At 39.8% G+C, this 20820-nt stretch overlaps 1 protein-coding gene across 5 annotated transcripts in view; it reads left to right on the top strand.

The window, feature by feature from the left end:
- Positions 1-20820, top strand: part of RAP1GDS1 (Rap1 GTPase-GDP dissociation stimulator 1) — a 139597-nt gene that overhangs the window by 93103 nt on the left and 25674 nt on the right. For all 5 annotated transcript variants that reach the window (XM_075609671.1, XM_075609661.1, XM_075609685.1 and 2 more), the window contains 2 exons: positions 20075-20218; positions 20660-20791. In XM_075609671.1, the coding sequence (XP_075465786.1) occupies positions 20075-20218; positions 20660-20791 (276 nt within the window). The remainder of the gene's footprint in view (positions 1-20074; positions 20219-20659; positions 20792-20820) is intronic.

Below are 20820 nucleotides of genomic sequence, written 5' to 3'. Positions count from 1 at the left end.
GCGCCCCGTGTTATGCTTTTTTAACGACTTTATGGCTATAGAAATTTTTGGCGCATAGCCTCTGCATGTAGTTTGAAATCATCTATCTCAGAGCAGTTCCTTCTTATACGAAGGAATTGTCCTGTCGGTATTCCCTTGATAAGGGAGACAGGATGATGACTATCTGCTCTGAGATTGCTGTTGGTGGCAGTTTTTTTGGTGTGAGTACAGGTGGTGATTACACCCTCACAACTAATGCTGATGCATAAGCCTAGGAATACAATGCTTTTGTTGCTAATCTCATGTGTGAGTTTCAGATTGTGTGTGTTGGTATTAAGGATTTCCACAAACTTATTAAATGAAGTTTGGCTCCCTTTCCATAGTATACACACATCGTCAATATAGCGTAGCCATAGTATGATATTATCTGTGTACTCCTGTAATGTATCACTTAGGATGGTATGTTTCTCCCACCACCCAAGGTACAGTTTCGCATATGTGGAGGCACACGTTGTCCCCATGGCGGTACCCTGTACCTGGAGATAAACCTTATCATTGAACAAGAAATAATTGTGCGTTAACACAAAATTCAAAAGATCACAAATGAACTGGTTGTGGTTGGTGTGTAGTGTGCCCCTGGTACGTAGGAAATATGATGCAGCCTGTACACCAACCGGATGTTGTATGCTGGTGTACAGTGATTCTACGTCCAGGCTGCACAGAAGGGTGCCCTTATCCACAGTTACCCCATCTAATCTACTTAGCACATCTTGGGTATCTCTTACATAGGATGGGAGAGTTAGGACAAAAGGTCTAAGGACCTTATCAAGGTACACACTTGGTCCTTCTGTGATATTCCCTATCCCGGATACAATAGGGCATCCAGGGGGGTGGGATCTATTCTTGTGTACCTTGGAGATTGTATAAAAGGTCGCTATTTGCGGTGTCTTGTTGAACATAAATTGATGTTCATTTTTAGATATTAGTTGATTTTCTAGTCCTCTATCCAGAATTAATTTTAATTCGGTCTGAAACTGGATAGTAGGGTCCTTATCCAGGACACGATAGCAAGAGACATCGCTTAATAACTCCCCCACGACCAATATGGATCTATTCGAAACTGCTAAGGATACTCATTTATTTGCAAGAAAACTCCTGCTACATAAACATTTTAAAAGATTTAAGCTCAATCAAGCCATACAGGCGGGAATGGAAGATCCAAGTGATCTGGATGCAGCCTGCTATGATACACTCCTAAACCTATGGGAAGAGGGTGATGTCACACCAGGGATGGGACCATATACACAATTAAGACCATCCAGTACATTCACACCAGGAATGTATGGGAATAGTAATGTTGACACTTTTGTCAAACTTGTCATACAAGATCTGAGTAAAATGCAAAACACCAGACATAATGGGAATATGAGTCAGCAAGAAAGGGCAGCTTTGTAAGAATTGTCAGAAAATCCCAATATAACGATAAAACCCTCTGACAAAGGGGGCAACATCGTCTTGATGGAAACTGACAATTATATCAAAGAAAATATGAGGTTATTAAGCGATGTCTCTTGCTATCGTGTCCTGGATAAGGACCCTACTATCCAGTTTCAGACCGAATTAAAATTAATTCTGGATAGAGGACTAGAAAATCAACTAATATCTAAAAATGAACATCAATTTATGTTCAACAAGACACCGCAAATAGCGACCTTTTATACAATCCCCAAGGTACACAAGAATAGATCCCATCCCCCCGGACGCCCTATTGTATCCGGGATAGGGAATATCACAGAAGGACCAAGTGTGTACCTTGATAAGGTCCTTAGACCTTTTGTCCTAACTCTCCCATCCTATGTAAGAGATACCCAAGATGTGCTAAGTAGATTAGATGGGATAACTGTGGATAAGGGCACCCTTCTGTGCAGCCTGGACGTAGAATCACTGTACACCAGCATACAACATCCGGTTGGTGTACAGGCTACATCATATTTCCTACGTGCCAGGGGCACACTACACACCAACCACAACCAGTTCATTTGTGATCTTTTGAATTTTGTGTTAACGCACAATTATTTCTTGTTTAATGATAAGGTTTATCTCCAGGTACAGGGTACCGCCATGGGGACAACGTGTGCCCCCACATATGCGAACCTGTATCTGGGGTGGTGGGAGAAACATACCATCCTAAGTGATACATTACAGGAGTACACAGATAATATCATACTATGGCTACGCTATATTGACGATGTGTGTATACTATGGAAAGGGAGCCAAACTTCATTTAATAAGTTTGTGGAAATCCTTAATACCAACACACACAATCTGAAACTCACACATGAGATTAGCAACAAAAGCATTGTATTCCTAGATTTATGCATCAGCATTAGTAGTGAGGGTGTAATCACCACCTGTACTCACACCAAAAAAACTGCCACCAACAGCTATCTCAGAGCAGATAGTCATCATCCTGTCTCCCTTATCAAGGGAATACCGACAGGACAATTCCTTCGTATAAGAAGGAACTGCTCTGAGATAGCTGATTTCAAACTACATGCAGAGGCTATGCGCCAAAAATTTCTACAACGGGGGTATAGCCATAAAGTCGTTAAAAAACCATACCACAGGGCGCTCGTGACACCGAGAGAATCCCTTCTGTATGTCAAAGAAAAACCAGAGGACAAGAAACTGGTTCGCTTCATAGGCACCTACAATGCACAATGGAGTAGCATCAAAAGCATTTACTCTAAGTATTGGCATATACTAATCCAAGACCCAGATCTCAAAGAGGTTTTGAATGATAAACCCACTTTGGTAAGCAGACGAGCAAGAAATTTGAAGGACACTTTGGTCCACAGCCACTTTGTTAAACCTAAAAATGCCTCCCCAAGTACATGGCTTCCATCTAAACCACAGGGAACATACAAGTGTGGTTCATGCAAGGCATGTCAGTATGTAAGAACAAGCAAAACCTATATAAGTAATGGTAAAGAGTACACCACACGGGGTTTTTTCAACTGCAAATCCATGAAAATTGTGTACTGTATCTTATTACATGCTGCTGCAACCTACAATATGTAGGAAAGACAGGCAGAGAATTCCGTCGCTGGATCCCAGAGCATATTAGCTCCATTAAAAACAGTGCAGACACCCCAGTATCAAGGCACGTGAGAGAGTATCACCAGGGTGATGTCAAATCATTGGTATTTCAGGGCATTGACAGGGTTATCTCTACCAACAGAGGGGGTAATTGGAACAAAAAACTCCTGCAAAAAAAATCAAGATGGATCTTTACATTATCCACCCTAACTCCAGGAGGACTCAATGAGGGGTTTTTATACACCCCATTTCTATGAGCAACATCCTGTTTCTCAAGCCGGTAAGGCTATTTCCTTCCCCTCTGGATAGGTACCCTATATACAGTCATCTATATGGTTAACATCACAGAAGCATCTGATGTATAATATATCCATCCTTATCCTACTTACCTTTAAAAGGTTTAGGAGACAATTTTCCCAGTAGGTAATAATGAATCACACAATACTACATTTACACTGATGCTTTATGAGGCCTCCTAATATACCCCTGGTATGTAACAACACCTATCCCTTTGGTTACTATCATATAAGCATTAACTGTGTACCATCTATTTTATTCAATGGATAGGGTAACTGTAGATGCATTTTCCAGGAGGTAACAATAAATCACACAGAGTTTCATCTTTGCTTTATTAACCACAGGAATACACCTTTACCATGAAAGGTTCAATTAACACTATACTTACCTTACTGCATGGATCGATAGGGATTTTTAAGATGCAGTACCCTTCAATATGTATCTGCAGAGACATACATTCACTCTACACGGATGCCTTTTCAAAACATTTCTGGTTAACATATCTGCACTATATGTACCACTTACAATAGCTAAGGGATCCCTTATCCCAAAGTGGTCAGGCTTGAACGGCTCAGGAATATGACACATATCTTGCCTATATACTTTTGTTTCTAGGATGCCGTCTGTATTCATTATTAGCTCCCGCCCCCATACATGGGGAGGAGCACCAATGCCCTAGGCCGCGCGATTGGCTGTTAGGGCTCCCCAAGCAGCCAATCAGACAAGAAGACAGCTTAACAGAGGAAGACAGCCTCCTCCCCTACACACAGGGGGGAGCGTCAGCGCATCAAGCTGCGCGATAGGCCGGCTGAAGCACCCAATCAGCAGGAACCTAAGATTTGCTGCTATAGCAACGGGACCCTATAAAAACACAGCTAAATCACTTGGAACCCGCCCCCGATGAAGCCAGTTACGGTGAAACGTACGTAGGGTACGTCTGACGTCACCGTCACGTGACGTCGGCGAGGTGTGGGCCATACTCTGTCTGAGTGCTTCGTAGACTGCGTCCGTGGGCAGCAAGAGCACTCAGACCTTAGGGTTGATCTAATATATATCAGCAGTGAATGTGGCTGGTCTCACAACAGACTGGTCGCAATAGAGCTTACAACAGTATATTCTTGATATACCCAGTGAGGTATGTAGTGGCTGCTTCAACTCAGCTACCATTATACTCAGCCTCACTATTCCACTTAACAGTTAAGCACATTCATCTGCTTCTACCTCTTTCCATTGCTTTGGTTCAAGGGGATAAGATATATGTATCTATACCTATTTAGTATAGAGATCACCCACATCTTAGGGTTTATTAAGTATTAATAGAGAGGTATTTATATATAATTACACCTCCACTAAACACCCTATTACACCTCTCCGTCTTTTAAATACATTTTTGTATGTTTGTTTTTGTATGTGGTTTCTCCAAACAATTTATTTTAATCAGTTATAATAAAGTTACGTTTTAATTAGGGTGCATTTCTTTCAGTGCCACATTCAAGGGATTCTTTCTTTCCTCTTACTTACCGTGCACATTTTCCCTGTGAGCACCACCCTCCCAGCAATTGTTTGGTTTACATTCCCTCCCTGCTTGAGCAGAGTTTAAATCTGCAGCTTCCAACTGCGTGCAGATTTCCTTTCTATTTAACTCAGACGTTGCCTCCATCAAGACCTTGAAACAGTGCTTTTGAAGGGAAGAGAGAGACTAGTAGTGTAGGGGGACCATTGACTTATACACATATGTAGCAAACGTTATTACACTCGTTACCTCACGACATTGTGCAATTAGTTTGGGAAATTGTGCAGTATTACCGGTGGCTCCATTTGTTTCAATAGAGGCACGGTAAATTGTGCAATAAACCTTGTGGTAGCGTGATTTTATGCCATCACTGCACAGCAATGTCTGCTACATCTGCACTTCCAATTATATTAACGTGTACTCCATATGGTCCAATACCTGTGAACACACTTTTGATATACCTGAGAAATATTCTAATTAAAAAATGGAACGTATTCTAATAGCTTAAACAAGGAAATCCAAGCGGCACTAAAAAAATTATTAAAAATTTTTTTTTTTGTGTTTAATATAGGCAGCCTTTGATTTACCTTTATTGAAAACTAATTACTGTACCTACGCTGCCAATTGATTTTTGTTCTGTCATCGATCAGCAAAGATCCTGTTGCCAGGGTTCACTTAATGGCTGCCTTTCAGTTTCAATAAATCCTTTAGTGAAGTAATTCAGCAGCTACAATGTATTCTTATATTACTAAGGTAGCATTATCTATTTTTACAGTTTGCAGCTCAAACTGCTGGGAATATTGGTAACAAATGACCACAAACAGGAAAGTGTTATAAAAATCTTGCCGTGCTGTAGAAATCAAAGGATGCTCATTATATTAAAACTCATTAAACAATGGCATTCAGAGTTGAATAATAAAAAACAAAAAATGCAGAAAGTATTATCTAATACTATAGAACTGATTTATTATTTAAAAACAACATGTAGGATTTTGCCTGGTCTGCTGCTCACCGGTATATACCCACGTGGTGTATAAATGAATCCATTTGGAGGCATGGAAGTTACGGGCCCTCTTCTAAATTTCTTACAGGATCGGCTGTAGACACAGGCATCATAAGCAACACTGCCTTATCTTTCAACGCTATGTTAGGGAAAGGCATGCTGCTCTGTACATTCATATTTATTTTTGCTACTAAGTTTTTAGTCATTATTAAGGTAGTTTCTAAAAAAAAAAAAAAAGTTATCTAGAAAGTTGCTAAATACAGAACCAAGGTGTGTGCTTTTTAAAATGTACAAATATTTTCTTTGATCTGTTTTTAAGATATAATATATAAAATATCTGCGAATAATGTTTAGAAAAAATATTCATCCAAATGTATCTGCATCATTAAAAGGTGCAGTCCCATGTACAGTAGCTTGCCAAAAAACAACCTTTTTTCCAAAGAATGGGACGGTGCCAAAGCAAGTACTGTATTACCACAATTGGAGACGTTCCTTGTTTGCTCTTTTCTAGATTTCATTTTTGCACAGGGATGTCTGGGAGGGTCCCCAACAGAGAGCAGCTGCACACCTACAGTAGGACTGTTTTCATTTTGAACTGTCATTTTATTTTGATAAATTAAACCTACTTTTTTGATAAATTTATTTAACAGTTCCATTTGTGCACTATTTTAATTTATAAAATCAAATATTTTGCTGCCTTTGTTTGTTTGTTTTTGGCGGGAAATGACTAATAGCCTTTGTTAGGGACCTCTGGGGGAGTGATTGTCAATCAAATTATTTTTTTTAACCCTTCGCCCACCCTGCATTTATCAGAGAGCAAGTAAGATAACGGGAAGTGGAAGAACGGGGGATTTATCACACACAAATGAAGAGGCCAAAAGGAATCAAATCAATCCTAAGTCTTAACTCCACATCACTGTAACCCCTTAAACGTGTCTCTATTGTTAGTACATTTTGGTCCTGGTAGGGACTGCCCCTTTTTAGTGTTTATGGTTAACATTGTAGGTTTCTTAATGATTTCTGATTTTCAACAGTGTAATCGTGTTCTTTGTACTTTGATGGTAGCCCGATCGAACATAACCCCCAAATCTCCGGGAGCCATTTTGAGCAGAAATCCATAAATTGGTTTGATTTTATAGGCTCCGGTATCCCAATAATTCTTATATTGCGCCTCCTGGATCTATTTTCAAAATAGTCTACCATTTCCTCCAAGGCTTGATTTTCCTTTTTTTAGTTCCTGGACTTCTGACTGAGTTTCTCCCAGATCATCTTGCAAGTCTCCCACTCTGGTCTCCACCTCTCCCAATCTTAAATTTTGCAATGACAGTTCCTCTTTAAAATCTTCAAGGGACTTTTACAGGGAGTCAAAGCTCTTATTTAATGCAGACATTAGCTCTTTTGCAAGTGCTTTGGCCATAGCAGCATATTCAGAGCCTGTCTCTTTAAGGTCTGCATCCTGTTCTATCTCTCCCTGCCTTGTAAGGCTGCGTCCAGGGTGACTGCAGCCGTGCGGAGACGCGCTGAGGCTGACGGAAAGCGAGTGCTTCACCTGGCCTTGGTTCGCGCGCCGTCGGGGGGCGGGCCAGTGACGTCACGGAGCTGGTTCTCCCTCATTGGGCGAACCGTTCACGTGACCTGCCCTGCGCTCCCGTGAGCGCTCAAACAAAAAAATTCATAAGACCTACGCTTCCGCACGCCTGCGGAAGCGTGAGCTAACCCCCGCTAAAGCCGCTCACATTGCGGCTGCAGGGGATCACTGCCGAGCGTAAGCACGCCTCGGCACGGGTCAGCGCCTAAGCGCTGACCATGCCTGTGGCCTAACTCTTCTCTCGGGGGCAATCTTAGGAGTATCCGTTTTCCTCTCACTCTTCTCTGCTGCTTAGCTGTCCCATCCTATTTGCTTCCCAGATAGCTGGCCATGGTGCTCCAGGGAATGCGGTGTGGATCAGTATTTTTTCCTTTTTTATTGAATTTTTTTTCCGGTGCGATTTTACTTTGCAGAGCGAGGCTGCACTTGAGCTCAGCCGCTTGAGACTGTGATCACTGGTGCTATACCGTAAGTCCTCGTAATTGTGTTCTAATGCTAACAATAACATTTGAATTCTGATATGTCTACATATTAACGTGGCAGTCTAAAATGTAATCTATAATTTGTCAGGTCAGAAGTTTGGTCACGCTTAACCTATCTTCAACTCACCCAATAATATAATGCAATGGTAATCTATTTGAAGGACTGAGTAAAAGCAAATATTCACTTCTGATGTGTGTGCGCGTGTGTGTGTGTGTGTGATTAAAGAGCCAGCTCTGCTGTAAGGCAGAAAATGTTGATCAATGACCACTCTTTTCTATGTGTCCTTTAGGGTTGATTACTTTCATATGTATTATTTTGATATATCTGGACAGTATACCTACTTTTGATTTGTCCTTGGTTTAGGTAGTTTGAAAGTCTTGACTTTCTCCATCTCTGTGTTGTGTCCCCTTAACCACTTTACATTCTGAGCATGACATGATTACTCTGTTTCTTTCCTACTCAAAGCGACAATCATGTTAAAAATATGCCTGTCTCCTTTCATTGACAACTTCCACTACCCTCTATATTTTATCTTTATCTTGTTCCATTGCTCATTTTTCCTTCCCATCTTTTTCTCGTGTACCTGAACTAGACCCATTAGGGCAATTTTCTGAGACATACTGATGATGGTGTATATTCCTTCATCGTGTATATTACTTAGACTGAGGAAGGAGCTACTTTACCTACTGAAACTATCTGACTCGCACACACTGACCAGAGTGTGCTCTGCCACGCGCACATACAAACTCCTACCTTCCACCCACTACCAAAAGTTACGCTGCATTGGGAGCAGGCATAGTCACACAGCTCTCCCCTGCAACTCCCGCAACCTCCCCCCCTTCCAACCCCCGTGCTCTGCTCCCTACCAGACATAGCGGCAGAATGCTGACTAACCTGTCTGTTACCGGGAAAAGCTGAACCTATCCTAGGCAAAGGGGTTGGTCTGTGCTCGTGCTTTCAATCAGTGTATGGTGGAATGGTAACAACTTGTCCTCTTTGCATCATCTGTGTGTGGGAGCTCTCTCAAACTCCACTGAAGAAAAACTCTGTGGATGTGGCAAGAAAGAAGAAACACGAAACACAGAGCGCACCAGAGGTAAGGAGAATTTGTGTATTGAACAAATATAAAAGAAGTGAAAACGTACAATTTAGGTATATTAAGAATAGTGGGTTGAAGGTTCGTAATGCCCGTAGCTGTTCGCCGATCGAGGAGCTGGAAGCAGGGTATTCTCTGACTGAGATTCGCCCGCGCTGTGACCAGCTGTATGTCGGTGACTGTTCTGTACTTTCGGGTTGTGTCTCTGATGTTCAGAAGCCTCGTGTGTCTGCAATGGACTCTGTTAGCTGTTTACAGCACGCACTGAACCTGATCAACTGCGTTTTAGACCACTATGCATCTTACACGTTAAAGTGCTTCATCAAGCGCCTGATATACCTACTGTAAATTGTAAGCTTCCACTTACTCATTTTATATTTGAATACAGAAATTCTACTTACCTCTGGTGCGCTCAGTTTTTCTTCTTTCTATCCTACTTAAAGCAGGCTAGGTTGTGCTGTTCCTGGACGTGGCAGTGACCATCAGGTTAGACGGAACTGCAACACTAGCACCAAGAGGGAATTTTTAGGCGACCAGGCGCTTGGGATTTGTCCACCCCTGTGACTGGGGCATGTTCAACTTCAGGAATTCCGCACATGGATACAGATATTTTTTCTTATAAAGCAGCATTACATCACCTACTAAATACGCTACATAAAATAATAATTTCACTGACAAACAATCATTTTGCTGTGACAGAATCCTGCCGTCTATTTTAATAGTTTGACCAATTCATTATAGTAAAATAATGGAAGTTTCTCAATTGTTAAAGAGGATACATTTCCATTATCTGCCCAATTCACAGACATCTAAGGATTTCTTTGGAGTACCTGAAAGCATAGCTTTTTAGCAGCAAAGAACAGCGAAGCACTGCACCTGAACAGGAGTTCTTAATAAACCGCTAACCACACTTGTGATTAGCAAACAGTGCTTGGTGTAATTTGTCTCAAATTGAGCCCATGGTTTTTTTTTCATTAAACTACGATAGTGCTGATCCGAGCACTATCAACTAGGAGTAGACTATAATTTCCGTGTGATAGTACCCCGATCAGAGCTATTGCAGTTTGTGACAGTCAAGATGAGTGCAGCTTATTACAGCTCCCTCTGAATCCTTTGCAGCGGTTTTTAATTTGTAAAAGGGAGTGTCGTTGTTTGAAAACTCACAAACACGGGTTCGTAGATAATGAGTAGTTTATTGCCTGTAAAGCATAAAGTATGATCACACACAAACATCAATGAGACGCTCTTCCAGGGGAGGGCCCATGCAGGCTTTATATACATTAAGATTCCCTTGTTTAACATAGGTTACTAGGCAGAATATAATGACATCACACAATGCACTCCCTGAACACGAGGGGATAATCATCTTCTGAACCAATCAAGTTACAGGTCATCTTATCTATCCCAGACTGGCTCCAAAGATCAATTCATCTACACTAATGTCCATATCCCCCCTCTGGAGCAAAGTTCATTCTTCCACAACATGCATACTGACATATAACAAAGAAAAAGGCATACAAAAGACAAGATGAATTCCGAACACTACTAACAATTTCCTCTCCATAGACACCCCCCCCCCCCAACCCCCAGTCCAGTTCAATAATATGTCCATTCCAACATTATTATTTCAATAGAAGGCAGGAAAAACTTTCAAATGCCTGTAGTAGACATGTACAGATACGTGAACACCAGGGCTATTTTTCATTGGCCCAATAAACATTATTTTAGCTTTTTCTTCGTTTTTTAATCCCCTGCTGAGTGCAGCTTTTTAATTATTGATGACACAATAAACTTCCTTTTACCCTCTTCTGTTATGACTTCTCTGATAAGCCAGACTGACCTTTCTGCAGGAAGAAAGCAATCATCCTGCTGAGATCTCTGCTAAAACTGTATCCATTGTGTCTGACAGAGCCTATTAACATGGCAACAGTGATTTCAGTTTGTAAACTGAAAACCATACCGATATCTGACATTGAATTCACGTTGACATGTTTAGCTTCTCTCCCTTCTAGCACCGTATAATGCAGTAGTAGAATTTGTCTTGGTTATACCTTTGTCACTTTCCACATAAAGCAGAATAATCTTAGCTGGTAGAGTTTCTAAATGTTTGAACTGCATTTGCTCAGTTTAAGAAGCGCACAATTTTATTAATTGTTTCAGATGTACTACAAATTCATGGACTTAAAGTAGTAAAAAAAAAAAAAAAAACCTGGTTTTAAATATTGTATTTCAGGTATGCTTTAAGAGGTTATTCATTGAGGTCAGTTATGAGTCAATGCACCCAATCGAGCATTAACTCTCATTCAGGTTAATGAGAATGAATGGCAGATCTGTTGTTAACCATTAACAAACCTTAATAAATAACCCCCGTACCATGTACAAAAAAAATTGTCGGGAAATTCAAAAATTATAGAAAACCATCTGTACTATATGAAGATTGATGATCAAGACAAAATATGATCTTGCTTAAGTTTTACTCTCCCCTTTGAAAAAGATGATTTATATACTCCCGAAATCTACCGTTCCGGCTGGCTGAGTTGTCCTCATGCATGATCATCCATTATCAAAACGCTAATTGGATGACTTTGCTTAGCTGATTTTCATTTTTAGTTAAACCGTGAGAGGCAAAAGTTATCCAATATCCAGTGCAATTCACTCCATACTGAACCAGTTTGTGGAATAAATGGCCCTGATCTGAATACATTCACATTCACTCTTCTGCAAGGAGTTAATGCAGCATTCCAGATTGTACTTTAGCTTTCCTTAAAAATAGGTCACTCTGTTTATGCTAATCTATCTTCCAGAGTTACCATGACTACTGAAAGTTGAATACTCAACTATTTCAGTGTATGATTACTGCTAAATGCATAAGCATTCATCTTTTTATAACAGGTTATGCATTTCTCTGTTGTGAGTCACTGTTTTTAATTGTTTAGTATACACTTAATATTTTTGACAGATCATTTAATGTTGATCCCCTATTTTTCAGTGTCACATACATTTAAGACATAACGATATGCTGGTTATAAAAGTGATAAAAACACAGCTATGCATATAGTTCACATTCACGTTTCTTCGTGGGTGTATTTACGTTCTTCGTACAAAATGTTTGTAGTAGTCCATAGAATTGAATTGTGAAGCATTGCAGACAAAAAAGATTTGCCATCTGAGTATGCAAATCAGCCTGTGAGATTTGAAACTTGAAGCTACTTGGCTGCATTCCAAATCATATCCTGCAACATTTTTTGTTATCACGCCATTCAAACACATTGAAGAGGTCATTTGTAATATATGGTACTGACTGACCCGTCTCTGCGTGAGCCACTTTGTAATTTCCCCACTTTAAAAAAATAAAATAAAAAAATCATTGACATAAGTTGATGCACGTGTGCATTAACAACATAAAACGGGTGTACCTGTACTTGCAGTGCCTGCCATTACCAAGTTGCTGAAAATGTTTCCTCCTAGTAAGTAAAATAAGCTTTTTTGAGAGATCACAGTTCATTAACTTTCTTTTCAACTTTTTACTGAATCTTCCAAAAGTTTCTCCCGTTTTGAGGAGTTGCATTAATGTAGCCACTGCTGCTCATAAATATACAGTATAAAATTTCCATTTTGATTACAAAGTACATACTGCCTTCTGCAACCAATTAGTAAATAAGGTTCCATGCAAAGTGGCCACTAGGCTATTATGAAGACAGTAGAAGGTAAGGGAAAGGTTCCCTATAAACAGTGCTACAGCAAAATGGGGTACAATGGCAATTGTTGCTCAAAAATATATATAAATAAACAGGTTAGGACAAGGTCTAAATGAGTGATTGAGAGTATTGGACCCAGTGCATCATAAAGCAGGAAGTGGTATAATAGAGTAATCTGTCTTTAATGAGGGTACATTTGTAATGCTAGAAAAGCACCTCACTAGACTAGAAAGAACTCTCTTACCTGCGGCACTGTTACTGGTCAGCAACTCCCCCTGAATCCATAAGTGGGGAGAATCAAAACTCTTCTTTAAAACCTTGATCCATTTTTTGCGTGCATCACGCTGGGTGAGTAGGTATAGTGAAGATTATCCAAGGATAGCAGCGGAGCACAGCTGAAGGATGGGGTCAACACCAGCAATGAAGGGGTTAAAAATACTTCTTTAATGAAACATGGTGCAAAACGGGGGGAGACAGCAACAACTCTAACGCGTTTCAGGCTATGCAGCCCTTTTTCAAAGAGTTTGAAAAAGGGCTGCATAGCCTGAAACGCGTTAGAGTTGTGTTTCATTAAAGAAGTATTTTTAACCCCTTCATTGCTGGTGTTGACCCCATCCTTCAGCTGTGCTCCGCTGCTATCCTTGGATAATCTTCACTATTATGAAGACAGTGCTGAGTTCTCTGGAAAACACGTTTAACTGGAAAGCTATAAATAAAGTATATAAGAACTCTAATAATATATGCACCTGGATTGAAAACTGGTTGAAGGATAGACAAGAGGGTTGTCATAAATGGAAGTTTTTCAGGTTAGGCTAAAGTCGTGAGTGGAGTACCCCTGTTTTTTAACTTGTTTATTAATGACCTTGAGGTTGGCATCGAGGGCAAAGTCTCCATCTTTGCTGATGATACTAAATTGTGTAAGGTCGTAGAATCAGAGCAGGATATAATTTCTCTTCAGAAGGACTTGGAGAGACTGGCAACGTGGGCAGGTAAATGGCAGGTGAGGTTTAATACAGATAAATGTAAGGTTGTGCATTTGGGATGCAAGAATAAAAAGGCAAATTACAAATTAAATGGGGATAAATTGGGGGAATCCTTGATGAAGGATTTAGGAGTGCTTGTAGACAGCAGCAGGCTTAGCAATAGTGCCCAAAGTCATGCAGTAGCTGCAAAGGCAAATAAGATCTTATCTTGCATCAAACGGGCAATGGATGGAAGGGAAGTAAACATAATGATGCCCCTTTACAAAGCATTAGTAAGACCAAACCTTGAATATGGAGTACAATTTTGGGCACCAATCCTTTGAAAAGACATTATGGAACTAGAGAGAGTGCAGAGAAGAGCCACAAAATTAATAAAGGGGATGGACTATCTTAACTTATGAGGAGAGACTAGCTAAATTAGATTTATTTAAATTAGAAAAGAGGCATCTAAGAGGGGATATGATAACTATATACAAATATATCCGGGGACAATACAAAGAGCTTTCAAAAGAACTATTCATCCGAAGGGCAGTACAAAGGACTCAGGGGCATCCCTTAAGGTTGGAGGAAAGGAGATTTCAACAGCAACAAAGGAAAGGGTTCTTTACAGTAAGGCAGTTAAAATGTGGAATTCATTACCCATGGAGACTGTGAGGGCAGATACAATAGATTTGTTAAAAAAAAAGGTTGGACATCTTTTTAGATAGGAAAGGTATATAGGGATATACCAAATAAGTATTCATGGGAAGGATGTTGATCCAGGGATTAATCTGATTTGCCAATTCTTGGAGCCAGGAAGGAATTAGTTTTTCCCCTTATGAGATATCATTGGATGATGTGACTCTGGGTTTTTTTGTTTGCCTTCCTCTGCATCAATAAGTATAGATATATGATAAAATATTTGTTGTCTCAATTTAGCATAAGTTGAAGACTTTTTTCAACCACCTCTACTATGTAACTATGTAACTAATTTCACAGGATATGTTTTCAGGTAGATGGCTTTTCCCAGAAATAATAAAGTTTATATACAGGTGTAACCTCTGTAATGTTATCTTTGGACGGGGGAAATAGACGGAAACAATCCTGTTTTTGTCAAATCTGCATACAGTATATCTGAACATTTTGGAATGTGATGGTTTTCCAAGTTGTTGGCTGCTAATTACACATTACTGGATATACGATGGCATACCACTGTTGAGACTTGTTAATGTCATCCTCTCATTCTGAAATTTGAAAACATTTTTAATTAGAAAAATAAGCGTTCAAATAATATTTCGGTAGCAGGCTTAGAGTCTAAAATGGCTCACCAAATATGGCTAATATTGTATATATATTTTTTAGAGTTTTTTTTTTGTTTGTTTGTGTATGTTTGTGTATGTAAACTGGTTAAGTTAATTTTGAAGACTATTGCATTTTATTTGCCAGTTTTGTTGGTTAAAGATCACTAGACTAGTTGTTTGCTGTTGCGTTGAAAATGTTTTTAAAAAAAAAACACACAGAAAATTTGTTTAAAAGTACTTACTAGTGTAAGCCTGACTACTAAGTTAAGTCTGTTCTGTGCAGTTCCTTATTCAACCACACACTTTGGTCTTCATTGAAATAGGAGTGTTCTATCTACCATACCTACCTCTCTCACAAAGGACTTGCCTTCCAGGTTTTAGTATTTCTGACAGCTCCATCATTATTCCAAGTGTGCATGCACTAGAAATAACATGTACTGTGATGAGGCTCACTAGCTGTAAACTTTTAGAGCTTATGCCTTTCAAAATAGTCGTCTAAAAAAAACAAATACAATAGCACAGTTGCAATCATTTGTATTATTGCAAAAAAATTATAGTAGTCACAATGGCAATAGGTGTCCTAACAAATAAATAGGTATTGCAGAGCTCTGCTATATAGTTCAGGTGTATAATGGGGCAAAAACTATTAAGCAGCCACTCGGTAATCTCCGTTTTCTGCCCGATTTTGCAAAATCTGCATAGTATTAAGACTCCGTATCCAGATTTGAATGAGCTGTTGTGTGCACTTACAGCAATTTTGTAATGTAACAGGATAATACCTACTGTACTGCAGGGTAAAGTCTATTGCAAAGTTAGTGGTAACTGGATTAAATATTGCTACCCCGTTCTCCAAAGAAACAAACGCGAGGTATTAAAATTACTTATACACACTACGGTATGTACAGTTAGTTCTGGAAATAATTGGACACTGATACAAGTTTTGTTTTTTCGGCTGTATACCAAAATAAATTCAAGTTACAGTTAAATGAATATGAGCTTAAAGTGCAGTCTATCAACTTTAATTTGAGGGTACTCACATCCAAATTGGAGGAAGGGTTTAGGAATTACATCTCTTTAATATGTAGCCCCCTCTTTTTCAAGAGACCAAAAGTAATTGGACAATTGACTCAAAAGCTGTTTCATGGACAGGTGTGGGCTATTCCTTCATTATTTCATCATCAATTAAGCAGGTAAAAGGTCTGGAGTTGATTCCAAGTGTGGCATTCACATTTGGAAGCTGTTGCTGTGAACCCACAACATGCGGTCAAAGGAGCTCTCCGTGCAAGTGAAACAGGGCATCCTTAGGCTGCAAAAAAAAAAAAGAAAATCCATCAGAGAGATAGCAGGAACATTAGGAGTGGCCAAATCAACAGTTTGGTACATTCTGAGAAAAAAACGCACTGGTGAGCTCTGCTACACAAAAAGTCCTGGACGTGCACGTTAGACAACAGTGTGGATGATCGTAGGATCCTTTCCATGGTAAAGAAAAACCACTTCACAACATCCAGCCAAGTGAAGAACACTCTCCAGGAAGTAGGCATATCATTATCCAAGTCTACCATAAAGAGGAGACTTCACGAGAGCAAATACAGAGGGTTCACCACAAGGTGCAAACCATTCATAAGCCTCGAGAATAGAAAGGCCAGATTAGACTTTGCCAAACAATATCTAAAAAAGCCAGCCCAGTTCTGGAACAACATTTTTTGGACACATGAAACTAAGATCAACCTGTACCAGAATGATGGAAAGAAAAAAATATGGAGAAGGCTTGGAACGGCTCATGATTCGAAGCATAATACATATCTGTAAAACACGTGGAGGCAGTGTGATGGCATGGGCATGCATGGCTTACAATGGCACTGGGTCACTAGTGTTTATTGATGAGGTGACAGAAGACAGAAGCAGCCGGATGAATTCTGAAGTGTATAGGGATATATTGTCTGCTCAGATTCAGCCAAATTCAGGAAGTTGATTGGACGGCGCTTCACTTTACAGATGGACAATGACCCAAAACATACTGCGAAAGCAACCCAGGAGTTTTTTAAGGCAAAGTAGTGGAATATTCTGCAATGGCCGAGTCAATCACCTGATATCAACCCGATCAAGCATGCATTTCACTTGCTGAAGTCAAAACTTAAGGCATAAAGACCCGCGAATAAACAACAACTGAAGACAGCTGCAGTAAAGGCCTGGCAAAGCATCACAAAGGAGGAAACACAGCGTTTGGTGATGTCCATGCGTTCCAGACTTCAAGCGGTCATTGCCTGCAAAGGATTCTCAACAAAGTATTAAAAATTAACATTTTATTTATGATGGGTTAATTTATCCAATTACATTTGAGCCCCTAAAATAAGGGGACTGTGTATGAAAATGGTTGCAATTCCTAAACGTTTCATACAATATTTTTGTTCAAACCCTTGAATTAAAGCTGAAAGTCTGCACTTCTACTGCATCTCGGTTGTTTCATATCAAATCCATTGTGGTGGCGTACAGAGCCCAAATTATGAAAATTGTATCAGTGTCCAATTATTTCCGGACCTAACTGTAAGTAACACTTTGATTCAATATAAATATTTAACTGAGAAAGGGGAAGAGCTAATTTACAGCAGGAGTCACTAATCGCTGGTGCCAGGTATCGCACTACGATTCCGCCTCAAGTGCCATTGACTTGAGAGGCGCTTAACATGGGATCACAATGCTATAAACCACATCAGTGATTGCTTACCTCTAGCAGTAGATGAACTAATCGCAACTTTACTTCTCCTCCTCCCCCATATTTATTTTTCTCATATAAATGAGCAATCCATGCAGAGTAACCAACTTTATTTCTTTTTTCACAAGACTGAACAGGGTATTCTTCTTAGCTGAATTGCACTATTTTCAGGTCCGGGGACCACCCGGGTCCCGACATACTTTCTGGTGAAGTTACTGGTGTTACTTCCTGGTTTTAAAGGGGATTTAAATGGCCATCCAATAGGTAACCACAACCGATTGCAGCTTCCTATTGCCCGAGGGTTGACAGCCATTTTACAAAGAGCAAAACATGTATTTTGTAATTTGTATTCTGAAATTACTAATTCCTAATAACCTGCGGTATATAAAAAAATAAAAACAATTTATTTCAGAGATTGACACAGAGAGTCGTGTGCATGTCAGCTGCTCCACTTTGGAAAAGCTTTTCAGTTTAATATGCACTGAAAGCAACATCTGTTGCACAAGATAATCATCCTGACAAATGACTGCCTCTGGAAGGTTGATGTTTTTTTAAGGCCATGGTGCGTGGGTGTCTCATTGAAATGCATATCAATCTACATACTACCAAGTGATGCATTGTTATATGCAAAAATCTGTATGGTTATATCCCAATTTTCTGTGTACTCTGTAGCTTTTGAAATAATTTGTATAATTTATTTTGTTTAAATCTCTGCATCTATTTGTGTTTCTCTTTATTTGCGGTAAAACCTGGTACGTGGTATTTGGTAGGTAGCATAACATTTACACAAAGGTAATTATCACACTAAACCCCGCCCCCCACGTTTTTGAAGTACTACACTGAAATAAAGGTTTAACATTTGCTTTACAATATAACATAAAGGTCTAAGCTAAGGCAATTTCTGGCCAATTAGTATCTTCACAGGAGGAGTGTTTATACAAAATACATTGTTTGCATTCAAAGAATACAACATTTTGAACCCAACATATTTGTTAATTGGGAAGCGGTCTTCTATTTATGTAGCTACATTCTGCTTTGCCTGTCGTCATTCAGGTTTGGTTATCAGGATATGTGAATCAGAAGTTGCAATGCTTACTTTAATTACTCCATGTTATGGTAGCATTGTCATTTTTTTAAGTTGTGTGAAAATCTTTTTACGTCACCAGCTGATTCGTTCATGGTTATTTCTTAAAGGAACATACCAAGGGGAATGACACCCCATTTTGACCCCGCATTTTCTTTTAGCATGAGGTAAGCAGGGGGTCTCTCCGGTGCTGACTCGCGTCAATTATCTCAGTAATTGGTGAGATCGCAAAGTTGTGAATGCTGCAGTCCAGCTCTAGAGCAGTGATTCCCAACAGGGGGTTAGGGAACCCCTCGGTGATCGTAAGGTGTCGTGAAGTGTTACGCCTCAAAAAATATGCAGGGGCGGATCCGAGGCAGATCCTGAGCCTGTGTGGGGGCTACAAACGTAGGCCCCAAACTGCACCTCAGCGTAGGTGTTATAGCTGTCAATTAGAGCAAGAGATTCCAAAGTCACTCCCTGCATCCACAGCAGCAAGGCATTGTGGGGTGTGAGTTTGGTATAGCTGTCCACTACTGATGGGCAATATGATATACTGTACTCAATGCCAGTTTGCTGATTCATTCTGTCCCACTTCTCTTCTTACATTGGGAGCTACTGTAATGTTGATCAGTGCAGCTGTTGGTAAGCGGTTCTCACTACTCCTTTGTTATATATTTTTTTTATCCTCACTCCTGCCCACCCCACTTTTTAATTTTTTTATTTTACAACAATGGATGAGGGGGGTTTCCGGAGCTAAAGCTCGTTATTTTCCGCTCTGGGGAGTGCTGACAGTCTCCAGGGGGGAAATGGCTTTTGAAGTCTCCCGTGTCACCTAGGCCAATAGGAAGCTGCGACGTCATCCGTTGCAGCTTCCTATTGGCCAGTGTGATCTGGGGAATTAACACAACTGGAACTAGTCTTCCCGGTATGTATCTCGGGAGCCAGGGGGTCCCCGGAACTAATATTAATGTGGTTTAGCTTTGTACGAACGGGGGGACCTTGGTGGGGGAATTGCTCCTTTATAAGCAGCTGAGGGAGCAGGCATAAGCCACAATCCATGGCAGAAACACTGCTCCCTCTGCTGTTTTTTTTTATTTTTATTTTTTTAATTTAATTTTTTTTTTAGGTTTTTTGAAGTGTAACTTTGTCACTGTTGTGTTAACTGATTTGTCTCACAGAAGAAATGGTCCCTCATGGCTAAATAAGTATGTCCTCACAAATTTGTAATGTTTATCACTACATCAATAATGATTTCCATGTTTGTGGCATTTTGCAGATTCAATCAAACTGCAGTTGGTAGAAGCAGGCCTGGTAGAGTGCTTACTCGATATAGTCCATCACACTGTGAACAGTGAAAAAGAAGAGGATATTGCAGAGCTGAAAACGGCATCTGATCTCATGGTGTTACTACTTCTTGGAGGCAAGTGTAGCATGTAACATTTTAATCATTAGACACATTTATGTTTTTGATACCAGGTAAGAAGAGCAGTAGATGGACTAACGTCTTTTCTGTATTGGGGTTTTTTTTTTTCCCTGTCTGTGAAGCTCTTGTTTTTGATCTGTGACATGACATTGTTGTGAATAATTATACATACTAATTTACGATGCGTTCCTGTATTACACATATTATTATTTTTCAGGTCTGAATACATGACAAGATGTAATAACTTTGTTTAGACTAGAATGTTGGTATAAATGACACTTCTCAGAGGAGCATAACTTCAGGATTTATTTACTCTTCACTGTGCAAAAATGTAGTCTTAATTTTACTCGGTGACATGATGTGTGCATACAGTTTGTAATGCTGAAATGCTATGGCTCGGTCAGTACAGAATTACTACATATTGTTATCTTTTGATAGATGAGTCCATGCAGAAGTTGTTTGAAAGTGGAAAAGGCAGCGTCTTTCAAAGGGTTCTCTCGTGGCTTCCTTCCAACAACCATCAGTTGCAACTTGCGGGGGCCCTGGCTATTGCAAACTTTGCAAGAAATGGTAAGGAACATGCTGTATTAATGTTTGAT

The sequence above is a fragment of the Ascaphus truei genome, chromosome 1, assembly GCF_040206685.1.
Source record: "Ascaphus truei isolate aAscTru1 chromosome 1, aAscTru1.hap1, whole genome shotgun sequence".
Classification (NCBI taxonomy): domain Eukaryota; kingdom Metazoa; phylum Chordata; class Amphibia; order Anura; family Ascaphidae; genus Ascaphus; species Ascaphus truei.
Note: the sequence above shows the minus strand (reverse complement) of the source record. Positions and strands in the feature narration are given on the sequence as shown.